We start from the raw sequence: 15,833 nt of genomic DNA on the forward strand, positions 1-15,833 counted from the left end.
CCATTCCATTTGTTTCTTTCTCTCTCCTCAACAATCTCATCTTATTATTTCTCTCTTTCCATGTCTATCTCACTTTGTGCCCCTTTCTTTCTTTCTATGCTTTTTTTAACAACTCTAATGACAATGAGTTTCTTTTAACCTATTACTAATAGGGTTTCTGCAACCCCATCATCACCAATGGGATTACTGAAAATCTCATTGCTAGACCTCCTTAAATCTACATCTTTATCTCTTTCTCTTTCCATCCTTCTCTCTCCCTCTCACGCGCGCGACACACCATATGAACCACTGATGGGCTCTTACAAAAGATCCAAATTGCTGGGTTCCTTCAATTCTTCCATGTTGAGGATTAGTCACCATTGTTTATTCTTTTCTAAGAAAGAAAGAAAGTAGATAGAAAGGGTTTTTTTGGTATTATAAACAAAATTAACTGTCGTTTTTAATGATAAGGGGGAAAGTGATGCATGATTAATATTTTTAAGAGAGGTATGTCATAAATGTTTGTATTTTTTTTTATTTAAAACTCAAGGGTGCCAATGTAATTTTTGCATTCTAATTCCACAATAATTTCGTTTATAACTTATTTTTTAAAATTATAGGATCATCTTCAATTGTAAATCTTATTCTCGTTATAAAAGCAAACTATATGAATTTTAATTCAATGTTAATTTTTATTCATGACCTCATTTATTGAAAAATTATAAGACCATTATATTTACTTGTATTGTAACTCAAGTAGTTAAAACGTTGAACGTTTAAAGACGAGTCTCATGTTTGTATTTGTTTTAGAGTGTTCTCATTAGTTATTTATGATTTATTTATCATTATCATGGGACTTTAAAAATAAAAAAATTAATTATATTATTACTAAAAGTTAGAAGTCTAATAGATCACTCGACAACAAATTAATCACTAAAAAGAAACCAACAAATTCATCAAGACTAGATACCTTATACATATCTATATATTCACTTAATCTTACCTTATATTGTAATTTAGTCAACATTACCCTCTGTAACTTACATGCAATTCAAATAATAATAAACTGTGATATTTTCTCAAATTTTAAATCCACTTGGCATTCTTACATTTTTTCTTCAATCCCATTTGGCCCCTAATTTAGTAAAATTACACTTTCATCTGTATGGGACTTCTTTGCACATCCATGCCAATTAATACAAGAATGCAATTTCAAATATTTGACCTAAAATTGACTAAATTAGGTGCAAAGTTAACTTTGGAATAAAATGTGAAGATCCCAACCCAAATATATGTAAAACCTATTTTCTAAATTATTCCAATTTGATACTACCACATCTAAATTTTATGTAACATGTTTTAACCATCAGTAGCCATTAGCATTGGAGTACAGTCTTGAGCCAATTTTCGTAATGGATAGATTTCTACCATCCCAAGAAATACAAACAAAAAATTTGTAGCGTCTTGACACATTCGAAATTTATCACCCATAAAATTAACAAAACAAAAAAAAAAAAAAATTGCTATTTGAACAACGAATTGTTAAGTTCCATGTAACACTTGACAATAACTGTGTAACATTTTCTATAATGCGTAACACTACACAGGGTTATTCCCATCAAAGCTCCAAATAGCAAACCCATAAAGTTCATTATTTTAGGTGAGAAAGGTACCTGTGTGTTTAACTTTTTTTAGTCAATAGGCTGCACAATTGCTTGAGGGTGAGCCTAAAAAATAACTATAGGTTTCTTCTTTGCCACTAGAATATCATAGGATAAAGACTGTATATAAAATATGACTCTCCTCCGACTCTTACAAAAAGAAGAGTCTAAGAATGCTCTCGAATTCAATAGTTGCTTGTGTGTAAAATATACTCCAAAACAGGAGGCATCGGTTTTCTTTGTTCTAAGTAACTACTGGTTGCTCTAGTGGGCTTGGAACACACTGCCAACCAGTACAGATTTGGAGAACAGCTCTCAAGGAATCTGTTGCAGCTTCCACGGTCCATGTTGGATAGTATTCGCTCGGATAAAACATGCATTCTTCACCAACCCCAGTCAGCACACAGGCCTGAGCTCCATTCAGGAACAAGTCCCCTTCAGACTTCAGTAGGCCAGACCTTGCCTCTTCTTTGTCTGCTGCCTGGAGACAAACATATATAGCGCACGACCTTAACAGTTAGTTTATCTTAAGTATAATGTTAGAACATAGACCATAATGCCTGCCTATTGCTTAAGCACAGAAGGATTCAACAGGCAGGTAACTGGAATTCAATAACAGTATTTCATGGTTTCAGATCATTGGGAGTGATAAAAGATGAATGAGTCCAGTATCCACATTCAATCTGGAAGTAATGGTGGTACTACCTCCATGGCAGCAAGATTACCGCGGCTAATGGAGTGTCAAGTCACATAAACTCAGTCACTATAAACACATACCATCGGAACCTTCACAGATAGTTGCTGCTCTCCCATAACCGATTTGCTTCTCCTCCTTCCAAACGAAGGATTGTCAAATCCCCATTGGCAATAGGGTTGCAGAGACCTGCCATTGCTGCCTCTCTCAAAGGGAGAGAGAGAGAGAGAGAGAGAGAGAGAGAGAGCCGTCATTGCCCGTAACCTAGCTGGTGAGAAATAGGTGAGAAAGAGAGAGAGATGGGGGAGTAAGGTGGATAGGAGAGCGGAAGAGAGTTAGGGATATATATATATATATATATATATGAGAGGGTTTTTGGGCATTTACAGAAAATAAAGGCAGTGTTCACATGTCAGGGGCAAAACTTAAGAGGGGTAATGAAAGTCAAGGGAGATCAGTGTCATTTTTGAAAAAACATGGGTGATCATACAATTTAAGCAAACGTAAATTTTATAAGTAAGACCCTCATTAATCTCCCCATTTGGATGATAGATCCTAGATATTTGAACTGATTTTTTCTCGGTATAACTTGATATTCCAATTTTACCATAATATTATCTACACTTAATTTTTACTATACTTACATTCTATAGATTTGATATTCAATCTACTTAAAAACCTCTAGATCCTAAAGTGTTCCTCCATATCTCAAGTTTAGGATTCATGCCTTCTTTTGTCTCATCCACCAACACAATATTATCTGCAAAAAGCATACACCATGGTAACTTTCTCTAGATATGTTTAATGAGTTAATCCAAAACTAGGGCAAATAGGTAAAGGCTTATAGTAAATCCTTGACACAATCCAATTGTAATTAGAAAAGTATGAGTGTCTCTACTCCATGATGCATGTCCTTAATAACGTATATATAAGCATTTCGAATGTCTTTCTGTAAAGTCCTTCACTCAGAATTTAATAACCTATATATAAGCAATTTGAACATCTTTCTCCTAAAACCCTTCACTTAGAAAACTTCTATAAGAACTTTGCATACTATAAACACCATATGGTAAATCCTTTTGTTTATTTGTATCCCTTTTCATTTGGTGTCTCAGCAAGTATATAACTTCCATTGTTCACCTACTACACATGAAACCAATTTGGTTTTTAGACACCTTGGTTTATCTTCTTAATGTTTACTCAATCACTCTCCCATAAAGTTTTATAATGTGGCTCGTTAGCTTGATTCTTCTATAGTTTCACAACTTTTAACATCTCACTTATTCTCACATCCATTTCCACGTTTCCATTGGCATATTACGTAGTTCAACAGCTTTACTATTCTTCATCATTTTCAATCTAACTTCATTTCATTTGGAAATATAAGTGTATAGAACATATAATTCATATATTCTTTAGAGTTATTAAGATGTCCCGACATAACGCTTACTTCTCCACCTTCATTGAATACCTTATAGAAATTCTTCTTCTGCTCTCCTTGGTGTTATGTGAAAAGTGGTGAATGACTTGGTAGGCATAGTTATCTGTTCTTTGAGTGCCCTTATTCGAAGCAGTTCGTCCTTTTCCGAATAAAGGGCTAAATTTGGTTGGCTCTGGTGTCGCTAGGATTGAGGGTTGTGTTGGGCCTCTAGAAGATAGAGTGGCAATCGTCCGTGGTAGGTGGGCAACCGTCTTGTTTTTCAAGGGATGGTATACTACATCTGGCATGAATGCAATAACCATTGTTTTCGTGGTCAGGTGCATTTGGCGGACTAGTTGGCTCATCTGATCTAGAAAGCTGTCTAGATGTGCCTATCTATTCTTTAGTTCCCCTAGTCTCTTTAAGAGTTGGCCTTGGTCCACTTATGACACCTTCTCCTGAGTTGTCTTAAATAGTCTGCAGCGTCGTTTGTGACTTCTTTGGTCTGTGTTTAGTTTTTTTCCTGTGCTTTTGTTTCATGCTCGAGGTATGCCCTAGCGATGCTTGCGTACAATTTCGCCTTTTTTGTTGTGAATTTCTTAGTTATAGAAAAAAAGACTCAACAGTCCACATCCTTATTTATTGGAAAGCGTTAGAGGGCTCGTTGATGACTAGATTAATAGAAGTTCTAAGATAGTAACTTGACATGGATGGTCAATGACTACTACTCCTCTCTAATAGAGTATACAATGGAAAAACAATAGTAAATTGGCAGATGAATGCTTGTTGGGAATTAAGAAATGTGTTAGAGAGAGAGAGAGAGAGAGAGAGAGATCATCACGGTTGTGATGTTACGATACTGTCATTGTTGGATATGGATGTGTGAATGAAGGGATCCCTTGAGAAACACGCAGAAAGGCCTAACCTGAATCCACAAGCTCCTAATGGTGTTGTATAGAAGAGGGAGACCTAGGCATTGCCTCTACTAGGTTGTTGGAGTAGTACCATGATTGTAGATTAATGGATTTCCTTTAGTGCAACCTCGGCAGACTGAAAGAAATGCACTTAGAGATGTTGGTCCACATAGTTTTGACTTTTGAGAGGAGGGCATGCTGAGCAACTAGATGGTTTGCTTAATACTAGGACAGAGTTACATTGACCATGTTGAGGAGTTGTCGTCATCACCCTTGTTAGTGGCCCTGGCAATGAATCACTCAAGTGGAATTTCTGTTTGCTAAGCTGAGGTTGCGCTGTGAGCATCCTCCTAAAGAGCAGGTGATATGCAATGCTCAAGATAAGAGGTTATATTGGTCGAGTCAAGACTGTCCCACAAACACTTTGGGAAAGTGCCATGGACATCTTTATCATAATGCCCCATGGGTAGCACAAAATGTTATGTTCCTAAATTGTCAGTTGTGCCACCTCATCATGGCACTTGGAGTCACAAATGGAGATCTCAATCACGACAGAAGGAAACTATGCAGATCCGGCATAGGTAATGTGGAACTGATATTGCATACATAGCATGTTACTCATAGAACATCAAAAGCTAAGCCCTTTCCCCGAGTGGTGGTTTTATTTCCTTTGGGACTTTCAAAACACTATGGTTGAGCTCTTGTTAGTTGAAAGAGACTGATGGTGGGTAAAAACATAAAAAAGAGAAAAAAAAAGAAAAAGGATGCTGCTACGTTTTGTTAGTGTGGTGGATTAAGCAAGAAAAGAACTAGACTTTTTTTCATTTTCCCTTTTTATGAAAAAAAATTGGCATATCTAACCATGACTCTACACAACTAAGCCTTGAAGAGGCTACACAAAGGCTGGCTGGCAGTTAATGGTGTTCTCTTCTCACTTAATTTACTATACTCAATAGCAAAAATTTAATAAATTACAATTTCATCCACACCCTCATTCATAGCTGAAGCAGATGATTTCAACAACCAACTTTTTTATGCACAAAAAAGATTATAGGTACTATGGAATGAAAAAGTATCTTAACTGAGAATAAATGTAGCAGAATTTATAAAATAACTTGAATGTAAAGCACATTGTCACAGACTTCCATTTTTTCATAAACTGCATTCTTTTTCTTCCTTTTCTTTTCCTACAATAAAATCAAAAGGAAAAGAAAGGAAAAGAATTTTCCTTGTGTGGTTTATTACAGTGATTTGTATTTCTCTCAAAACCAAAATTTGTAAAATAATGATATAAATCTTAACATATGAAACTAGAAGCAACAGATCGTGGATTACCTTTTCTGTATAATATTCAAAAGTTTTTTTCTTTTCTCCTGCTTCATAGATGTTGCATTGAGAGTATATCTAGTCAAGGAAAAAAAATGAGATTAGCTCCGTTGCGTGGGAATATTCAGGAAGCAAAATGTTAAAACGTCAGGCATCATTTACCTGTGATTCCACACTAGCACAAACAGCATATACACACCAGTTTCTTGTGTAATTGTTGTACAGATGAACTTTACCAAATCTAACACGAGGGTGTCTTTGCCTAGTCCCATCAAAGAAACAGTGGTGAATGGTCACTCTAATGCATCTATCACCAATGTGAGACGGATCAGCTCCAACAAGCATTGTTTTGTCATGTGCTGCAAAGTAGCATCTAGTGCCAGACAAGAGATAATCAAGACAGTTTGTCTATTGAATTAAACCTTATGATGTGGAAAAATTGGCCCACCTAGAAACAGTAATATCTGTGCTTTGTCTTGTTATATCAATAAGTCCATCATCATAATCACGCAGGCTGCAACGGTCTATCCATATATGCCTAGAATTTGGTTTTATTTGGATGCCATCAACATCATGCCCTCTACCACCTTCAAACTCCAGGTTGCATATGATAACATGTTCACAATCCTTCAGCCTCAAGCCTTTACCTGTGAGTTTTACCCGTTGACCACGACCATCAATCGTTTTGTAAGATGACACATTCAAGTAAGATGAAAGATGAATGGTGCCTGAAACTTGAAAAACAATCCACAGGGGCTCTGTTATGCGGCAACCTGCACGAAGTGAACCAGGCCCATCATCTGCGAACAAAAGCGAAGTTCTTTAATAAGTATATATTACCACAATCAACTATGTAGAGATTTCGAGAATATCAGCCAACTAATTGTTCTGTTTCCTATTTTTTAACTTTCATTTTCTGTGAAGTCAACCTATTTCCGAGTTTGAGTAGAGAGAATAAATCTCTTTCTCTCCCTCGCAGCTAGCTGTAGGTTTCCTAAAGTAGTGTAGATATAATTTCCTAATTGTGGTGTATATACTAGGAAACCAGAAAGATGTATGTTGTATATATATTCTGTTCACTATGATGAATGAAATCAGTTCTTCTCCCTAAAATTTCTGCAAAGTATAAGCCATTATAGACACCCAAATGGAATCCACAACCATATTTTGCATAAAGCAATGGCCGCGACCCTCAAGTCTTCTTGCCCACCAATTAGCTAGTAATCAAACACAAACTTGAGCAGTAAAAGGGATATATAAATATAGATTACTGATGAGAAACGACAAATATTCGCTTGGCTATGCGTTAGCTTAGGGACAAAGATTGCTAACCCCGCCACATGTGCAACATGCAAAATGCCCATGCAAATACTTCTTGGCTTGACCAACAACGGGTTCACAAGGTTTGTTTGATAAAGATAAAGATTCCATATCAATTTGGCTGATGCTGAAACCTTAACGTCTGTCAATGCAGTAATTGTTCATTGCTAAGCACAAAGGAGTAATGATAACAACGATAGTAACAGTTTCAAGCTTTTTGCCGACAAATTCCAGTAGACAAACAAATAAACAGCCCTATTTTTTCGGTTCAAGCGAATTTCCATTCCACGGTCTCGTAACATGCTTGGACAAATGCAAATCTGCATTTGCCAATAGATATCAACCACATAGACCTGCAAATGAATCTACAAATTTCTGATGCATTCCAGAAGCAGACACACTATGTACTTTGATTATTGTCCCACACTCATGAGAATGAACAGCTGAAATTCAACAGTAGAAACAGCAATTTTGATTATGTATCGAGAATAGAGGGGAAAGAAAAAGAAAATAACCGGCCAAGGAGGTGACGGAATAGATCGGTCCGTGAAGGCCGCCGATAGAGAACCGGCCGAAGCCCTCTGCCCTGCCGGCCAGAGCTCGCAGGCTACAATCCACATCTGCATACGGCAATGACGCCATGAACGGAGAGCCAATTTGATGGTAGAAATGCGCGATCTGGTCGTTAGAATTTTGGGAGTCTCTCTCTCTCTGCGTTTAAACGACCTTACCGTAGAGAAAAAAAAAAAACGCCTAATCGTCCGTTCCTTCTGCAGAATTAGACTCTTTTAATGAGATTTAAATACATCTTATTATTTATAAATTATACTTTATAATATATTATAAATAAAATTTGACATATTATATGCCATGTATATTAATTAATGTAAAATATAATTATGTTCAACATATTATAGATATTGTAATTACCTCAATATTTTTTTTTATTTTTTTTTGTGAGAGACTATTTTGTTGAAATATGCATGTAACCCTCTCTCACGTGACTTGTTGATAATAAGAGTGTTAGGCTATCTTGGTGGCAAGGGAGTCTCAGGGTATCTCCAATAAATCTCTTTATTCTATTTTTTATTATATTATAAATAATTCACTTCCTATTTTAATTTTATTTCGAAAATTATGTCTGTTCCAACAACATTTTCTATTCTCTTCTCTATTTGACTCCCTATTTTATTTTTTATTAATAAATTTTAATTTTATTTATTTTACCTTATATATATGTTTAACTACTATAAAATTTTATTATTTATATTACAATTTAATAATAAATATTATGATATTAAATATTAATAGTATTTAATATATTTTTAAATCAATTTACTAATTTTTTTAAAAATATATATATATATAATTAATAATCAAATACACATATACAAAATCAATATTTAAATACTCAACTCAATAATCAAATAAACAATATACAATATCAATCATATAATACAAAAAATAAAAAATTAATCACAAACCACCAAGAAGACGCTGAAGCAAACTCGCCGAGGAAGACATCGAAGAAGACTCGCCAAGAAAGATGTCGCCACTACTCATTGTTGCTATTGTTTGTGGCCATCGTCGCTGCCGGATCTGTTGCTGCTACTGCTGCCCTGCAACTCGTCTTCATCCTTCCCGTGTCTAGTTCTCTTTTCTCGCCTTGAGCAGTTGGGGAGGGGGGGTGAGGGAGAGATACCAAGAAGAAATCAATCGCCAACATTGACGAGGCATTTCAAGATTGTCAAAAATTTAGGGAGCGAAAATAGCGATAGCAAGCTCTGTTGGAGCTCGATTTTTGGAAGATTCTCGCCACAAATACCTTTGGCAAGTTGAAGATAGCGTTGCTGGAGATAGCCTTAGGAGGACTTGTATCTTTTAGGATGTCCCGTGGATTGTGACTTTCATGATACTTTGTGACTTTTGAGATGTCTTGTGATTTTTAGGATAATCTCATTTATTTGTGAGTCTTAGAATGATAAAGAGTTTGAAGGTGTCATGGGAGTAAATCCTTTGAATTGAATGATTCTTAGGACAATGAATGAGTTTCGAGGTGACGAATGACTCCTAAAGTGATGAAGTGAGTCTTGGGATAACGAATGACCCTCAAAGTGACATGAAAAATGATTCGTTGAGAAAGAAGTAAATTAAAAATATAAGTGAGATTACTTGTAGACCTTTCGATATTTAAGTCAATTTCAATCCAAAAAAAATCAAAAATCAAAATTCAACTTATTTGGAATTGGAGTCCGTCCTTCTATTTATAAAAGAGGAGGGGGTGACACGTGACGCTTTCCTTTGTTTCTAGACAGGAATCTGAGAGGCATCTTGAATCAAGTCTTGTGGGCCTCGGGGAGGATCTCTCACATGACTTGGCGAGAGGCTCCCGGGGCCTGGGTACACTCATCAGGCTTGATTTTCAAGTCTTTAGCCTATTAGAGGTTTGGGCATGACTCATTCGGCCATGAGGCCCATGGCTTGGGGCAGATTTCATTCGCATGACTCGTTCGGGCACATGCTCGTGCCCCACACTCAATTCACATGATTCATTCGGCCACACACTCATCACTCATTCGCATGCCACTCATTCGGCCATCGCCCACCCATACCTTCATTGTCGGCCACTTTGTCTTGTGCTCATTCGGCCCTCAATTGGTTCCAAGGCTTGAGACTTAATTACTCAATTCCAAGACCCAATCCCCCATGGCCCAAGACTCCAATTGTTTATTAATTTATATATCCCTGCCTTGCATCACTTTCCTTTATATATATATTGCATGTGCTGCTCAGATATATAATTACACATTAAGAGTGTGAAGGCCGAGAACCATCCACCATACTCATTCGGCCATGGTGGCCTTGGTAAGGATTTAATTCATTCGCCCATGCCAAGCCTTTCACTCCTGCCCGTAACACTATATATTTATATATATGCAACAAAAATATTATTTATATAAATAATTAAATTATTAAAAGAATGGTCGAAAGTAACAAATAACAAAAATACTTTTATCTAATTTGCAGATTCATCACCCATATCCTTGACCCCCTCATCTCTCATTTGTCATGGCCATCTCCAGCAAGCTCCATCTCGCCTCGCCTCGTCTCATCGCCACCTTTGCCTCAACGCCTTACCGATTACCAATGCATCATCTCGTCGTCCTATTATAGCACATCGCACGATCGTCGTTGCATCCTGTCACCGCCTTGCCGTAATGTCTCATGTCGACCATTGTCGTACCATCTCGTCGTCTTGCTGCTGTCGTCTTTGGATAAATCCCCAGACTTCATGAAACAAGCTCGATCGGGTTTCATTCGTGGATGAAGCCCGGGCTTTTCCCATTCGTAACGCCTTGATAATCGATGATAAAGGCCAATTATGAAATCTGATTCAATTATCAAATTTGTCATCCTATCGGTACATGTAATATAGTCCTATATATGTATACATACTGAAAGTGGCTCCTTGCTTCCACCTTCAATACTTGATCCACTTTCATTCTTAATTTACAAACCGATTTTCTCACAGTGAGGCAAATTATTTTGCCCAATATAACCATATTATAATAATTTTACGTAACCATATTCTTATTTTATTCTATTTTTTTGATAAAATTTTTATTTTATTCTCATAATTATGTTTTATTTTTAAATTTGTTATTATTTTAATATTCAGAATTACTTAATCTATTTCATGTGAAATGTTAGAAATAAATTTATTTTTGTTACCTATTAATTATTTGCATGGTAAGTACTCTATAAATGTATAAAATATAGACCCTATAAAACCTTAGGTCGTAGGTCCGCATTGCTAATTGGATTGGTTTTAATTGGGATTAGTTCAGTTATGGGCTTTAAATGGCTGCTGCTGTTATGATATTTTTGAAATGTAAAAGGGTGTTTCTGGTTTAGATGAGACAGTAGCAATAATAGAATCAAAGCTTCATTTATTTTAATATAAAATATTTAAATCACTTAAAAGTAATTTTTAGAGAATAAAGAAAAAGAAAAATAAAAGTAGGTAAAAAAATAAAATGAAAAGTGCCCAATAAGTTATTATATTTTTAGCTTAAGGGTTAAAATTGACCCATATGTTTTGAAAATGACTAAATAAGTTATTATATTTTTAGACTTACAGCGAAATTAGCCACTCACATATATTATCTTAATATCGTCAATGACATTTTAATTTCATTAACATCACTCGTAAACAAATTCCACTACAAAAAAAAAAAAATCAAACTTAGACACGGAAATAAATTCCATTTGTAACAAAGGTGAATTTTAAGACGAAAAAATTTAGTGCTAAAATAAACAAAATTTCCTTTAGAGACAATTTTTCCATCTCTAAATTAGGGACATAATTAGTGACAAAAAATTATGTCCTAAAGTTATTGTGTTAGAGATGGAATCAAAGACGGAAATTATTCTTTCATCCCTAATAGTTATTTTAATCAAAGAAATTTTCTGTCTCTAATTTCAATAGAGACGGAATTCTAATTTGTGTCTCTAAATCTATTTATCTATATATATATATATGTCTACCTTCATTTGTTTCTTCTCTCTTCCTTCGCCTTTGTCTGTTCCTCTTCCTTTCGTCTGTCTCATTTTTCTTCCTTTTCAATTGGTTTTGATCGTCAAAATTACCCATGGATAGTGGCCAACGATGCCCTTTCAGAATTGGGTAGCATTTTTTCAAAAATTAAATTTTAAATTTGTTGAGATATGATTGTTGGATCATTTTGACTTTTGGATATGTTGGTCAACAGACCAAGGCCAATTCAATGATCGATTTTGATCATCAGAATCTGCTATGGATGATGGCCGATGATGCCTTTTAGAAATGGATAGTAATTTTAAAAAAAATTAATTTTTAGACCTATTGAAAATTGATTGTTGGATCATTTTGGCTTTTAGGTATGTTGGTTATCAGACCAAGGCCATTTCAATGATCGGTTTTGATTATCGAAATTTGTCATGAACGGTGGTCGATAATGTCCTTCTAGAAATGAGTAGTTTTCTTCAAAAAATTAATTTTTAGATTTATTGAAATCTAACTATTAGATCATTTTTGGGTATGTTAGACACTAGAACAAGGCCATTTCGATGAAGGGTTTTGATTGTCGAAATTTACCATAGACAATAACCGACGATGCCCTTTGAGAAATAAGTAACATTTTTTCAAAAATTTAATTTTTAAATTTATTAACATATGACCATTGGATCATTTTGGTTTTTGAATATGTTAGGCACCAGACCAAAAGCCATTCCAATGATTAGTTTCGATTGCAGAATCTATCATAGACGATGATCAACGATGCCTTTCCAAAAATAGGTAGTCTTTTTTTTTTTAAAAAAAAATAATTTTTAGATCTATTGAGATTGATCGTTAGATTATTTTGATTTTTAAATATATTGGTCACTAGATCAAGACGATTTTGATCATTGGAATCTGCCATATATAATGGCTGATGATTGCACGACAAAAATAAAAATTATTTTTTTTTCCTCCATAGCTGATTTAATTTTTTTTAAGTCCATACCTTATCATAGTGACAATTTTTTCCCTCTCTACTTTGAAGATGGATGGAAAAAATTATGTCTCTAAATGTAAATTTTAATCGATTATACAACCAAATTAGAGATGAAAATTTCTTTTTAAGATAGAAAAATTTCATCTCCAAATTAGAGATGGAACAAAAATTCAGTCTCTAATTGGTTAGCGACGAAAAAATTTTCATTTTTAATTTCATCTCTAACCTTTTAGAGACGGAATTTTTTTTCGTCTCTAAAAATAATTTTTTTTGGTAGTGAAATCCACCTTTATGGCAAACAAAATTTAAAAAATAATTACAAATACACAAAGTTAGATTCAAAGAACCCCACACAATCACAAACTCCTCTTAAGGTAAGAACCCTAAATCAGGATCACTAACACTCTCACCCTTTTATCTATTGCATTTGAAATTTGATTTTGGGTTTAATATTTGAGATAGGGTTCATTTCGGATAGATTTGAAGATATTAATGGAATTAAAATGCCATTAAAAACATTTATCATAATAATTAATGTAACTTTGGGCCTGAAAATACAGTGGCTTGTTTAGTACTTCGCCCAAAAAAAATTTATTTTACAGAAAAATACTATTAATGTTACACTTATGAAATACTTTTTGTGAAAATTTTATTATTAAAAATACTTTTTTTAATCATTGACTAAGTAAATATAACAACACCAAAAGTATTTCTTAAATAATTAGACTAAACATAAAATTGCTTTTCTTTAAAGTGATTATTAGAAAAGTATTTTCTACTTCAGTGATTATCACCGCAGTAGAAAAGTCATAGTGAAGCTCAACTCTCTCTCTCTCTATTAACATATATTCTTTAATTAAGATATAGATTAAAAAAATAAGATATAAAAAGTATTTTATATTTTTATTTTTTTAAATATATTTATTAAATTTATTTGACGATCATTAAAAAAAGAAGTCACGTGATCTTTTATTTGACATTTTTTAGAGATATGCTTATATCTCTTATTTTCTAGACAAGTATATCTTTGACTTTACATATAAGAAAAAAATGGTACATATGTCTTTCAGGATATTTTAAAAAATTTAACAAACTTTGATAAAAATTTTAAAATATTTTCCAGTCTTATCTTAATTATTCTATATCTTGATACAAAAACATTTAAATCTTATCTTGATACAATTTTATCTTACTTATTTTAATAAATAATATATAATTAGAATATAATACAGGTCTCAACTGAGAAACACTTAGGTTGTATTCTAATACTATTTTGTCACGAGCTTAATTATATTTTTAAGCTAATCTTTGTTAAGTGCCCCCATTTATATAACACCAACACTCTTTGTCTGCATAATGTGTAATGTGACATCTTGCTCAATATCTTCAAAGATTTCATCATCAAGGGTTGAGAGGTCAAAAGTTGCTAAGAAACAATGTGGTAGAGCCATTTGTTATCTGTCCTCTCACAAGTTTCAATATCAGTCCTAGCCTATATAAATTTCAAGAATTAACTCATAACTTAATGACATCTAATGCCGAAAGGTCTCTTATTTTATTTTAAATATCTTCGCGACGATCATGATTTTTCTATCACATAAAAGTTAATTTTCTAATAAGTACAATACTTGTAAAGAGAAAGTAGGAAAAAGAGGGGCAATGATCTATTACCCGACGCGGACATGCAAAAGGGGTGGGCCTCACGTCCTTCTCTACTTTTTCCCGACACTAGCAAACTTTATGTTGCTTGCGACATAACAATTCGCAGAGAGAGAATCAAAGAGTTATATAATGAGTTTGGAACCCCAAACACATTGTGCAATTCAACAATATCAAATTTTAACTTAATGGGATCACTTTATAATAAAATTGAGTAAAACCAAGTTCTTTTATACATTGAAAGAGCAATATTCTATTGTAAATTTATTTGAATAAAAGAATAAAATAATTGAATTTATTTGTTAAGAAATTTTAGTAGAGATGGCATTTATTCAAACTTAATGCAATGGAATTGCTAATATCTCTACCAAAGGAGAAAAATCTATTAAAAGATGACATTAAATGTCCCCAACTTATAACAACCTACCACTCAAGTTAGCACCACCTAATTTAATTAAAATTTTTGACTCAAAAGATTAATGTTGATGTGATTGTAAGACCAAATGCTTGCTTATTATTATTGTTGTTGTTGCGAAACTTAGGGTAAATTATTAAAAAAAATTAAATTTTAACCATGTCTCAGTTTTAATTTTTTTTAATAATCACACCCAACTTAGCTTTTAGTTTTAATAATAATAGACTTTGTTTTGTCCCTCAATAATTCCTATTAAATAATAACTTAGCTTAGGTTTGTCGAGTAGAGATGAGTTTATCGAAGCTTAGCTCAACTCGATTGCAATCCTACGTTTCAGCTTCAATTTTGCCCAAATTCACAAAATACTAATAAAAATTGTTTCAATAGTCATAAAATATTCATGATGACAATGTTAGGTGGGCCACAAGTATCTTAAATAATTCATTTAAACTTTGTTATGTTATTGTTTAAGGAAAATTATTGACGACGACAAATCATACTTTTTTATTGCATCGAAAATGAGGTCGGATGTCGCTATTGAAAAAAACTAAAAATTTGTTATAAAATTGAAAACATAGTTATAAAATTAAAAATTTGTTATAAAATTTGCTATCCTCTTGTACCTTTGTGTTCAAGGGGAGGAGACCTCCCTAGTAAACCCAATACATCAATAAACTATTTGTAACTGGGCACCAATGGGGTAGTGGTCTTGGGTATAGTTCTAATACCATTTTTAATATTATGGGTCATTATCTAAATGAGGTAATTGAAGGAGATTTATGCCTTTATGGGATCAAGTAATAGGCGGCTCAAGATCTTTCTAGTAGATTATTGATGTGGGAATTAGGTTATCCAAACTCTCTTTCTTTAATACCTTGCATTCTTGTCAAGCCAAAATCTAGTATCAA

The 15,833-nt window shown here is 33.8% G+C and overlaps 1 protein-coding gene across 1 annotated transcript; it reads right to left on the reverse strand.

The window, feature by feature from the left end:
- Window positions 1-1,491: 1,491 nt before the first annotated feature.
- On the reverse strand, window positions 1,492-8,059 carry LOC127796509 (probable pectate lyase 4). The gene is made up of 5 exons (XM_052328670.1): window positions 7,830-8,059; window positions 6,443-6,794; window positions 6,157-6,367; window positions 6,004-6,072; window positions 1,492-2,121 (listed from the first exon to the last, which is right to left on the reverse strand). The coding sequence occupies exons 1-5, from the start codon at window positions 7,954-7,956 to the stop codon at window positions 1,885-1,887; spliced, it is 996 nt and encodes a 331-aa protein (XP_052184630.1). The 5' UTR covers window positions 7,957-8,059; the 3' UTR covers window positions 1,492-1,884.
- Between the last annotated feature and the right edge of the window lie 7,774 nt (window positions 8,060-15,833).

Source organism: Diospyros lotus, chromosome 3 (genome assembly GCF_014633365.1).
Source record: "Diospyros lotus cultivar Yz01 chromosome 3, ASM1463336v1, whole genome shotgun sequence".
NCBI lineage: Eukaryota > Viridiplantae > Streptophyta > Magnoliopsida > Ericales > Ebenaceae > Diospyros > Diospyros lotus.

What these genes read in the sequence shown, in the direction of transcription:
- LOC127796509 (XM_052328670.1), bottom strand. Translation starts at nt 7,956, where the DNA reads ATGGCGTCATTGCCGTATGCAGATGTGGATTGTAGCCTGCGAGCTCTG. An exon ending in TTCCGTCACCTCCTTGGCCG is followed by an intron (nt 6,795 to 7,829) that starts GTTATTTTCTTT and finishes TTTTGTTCGCAG; the next exon opens with ATGATGGGCCTGGTTCACTT. An exon ending in GTGCTAGTGTGGAATCACAG is followed by an intron (nt 6,073 to 6,156) that starts GTAAATGATGCC and finishes TTCCTTGACTAG; the next exon opens with ATATACTCTCAATGCAACAT.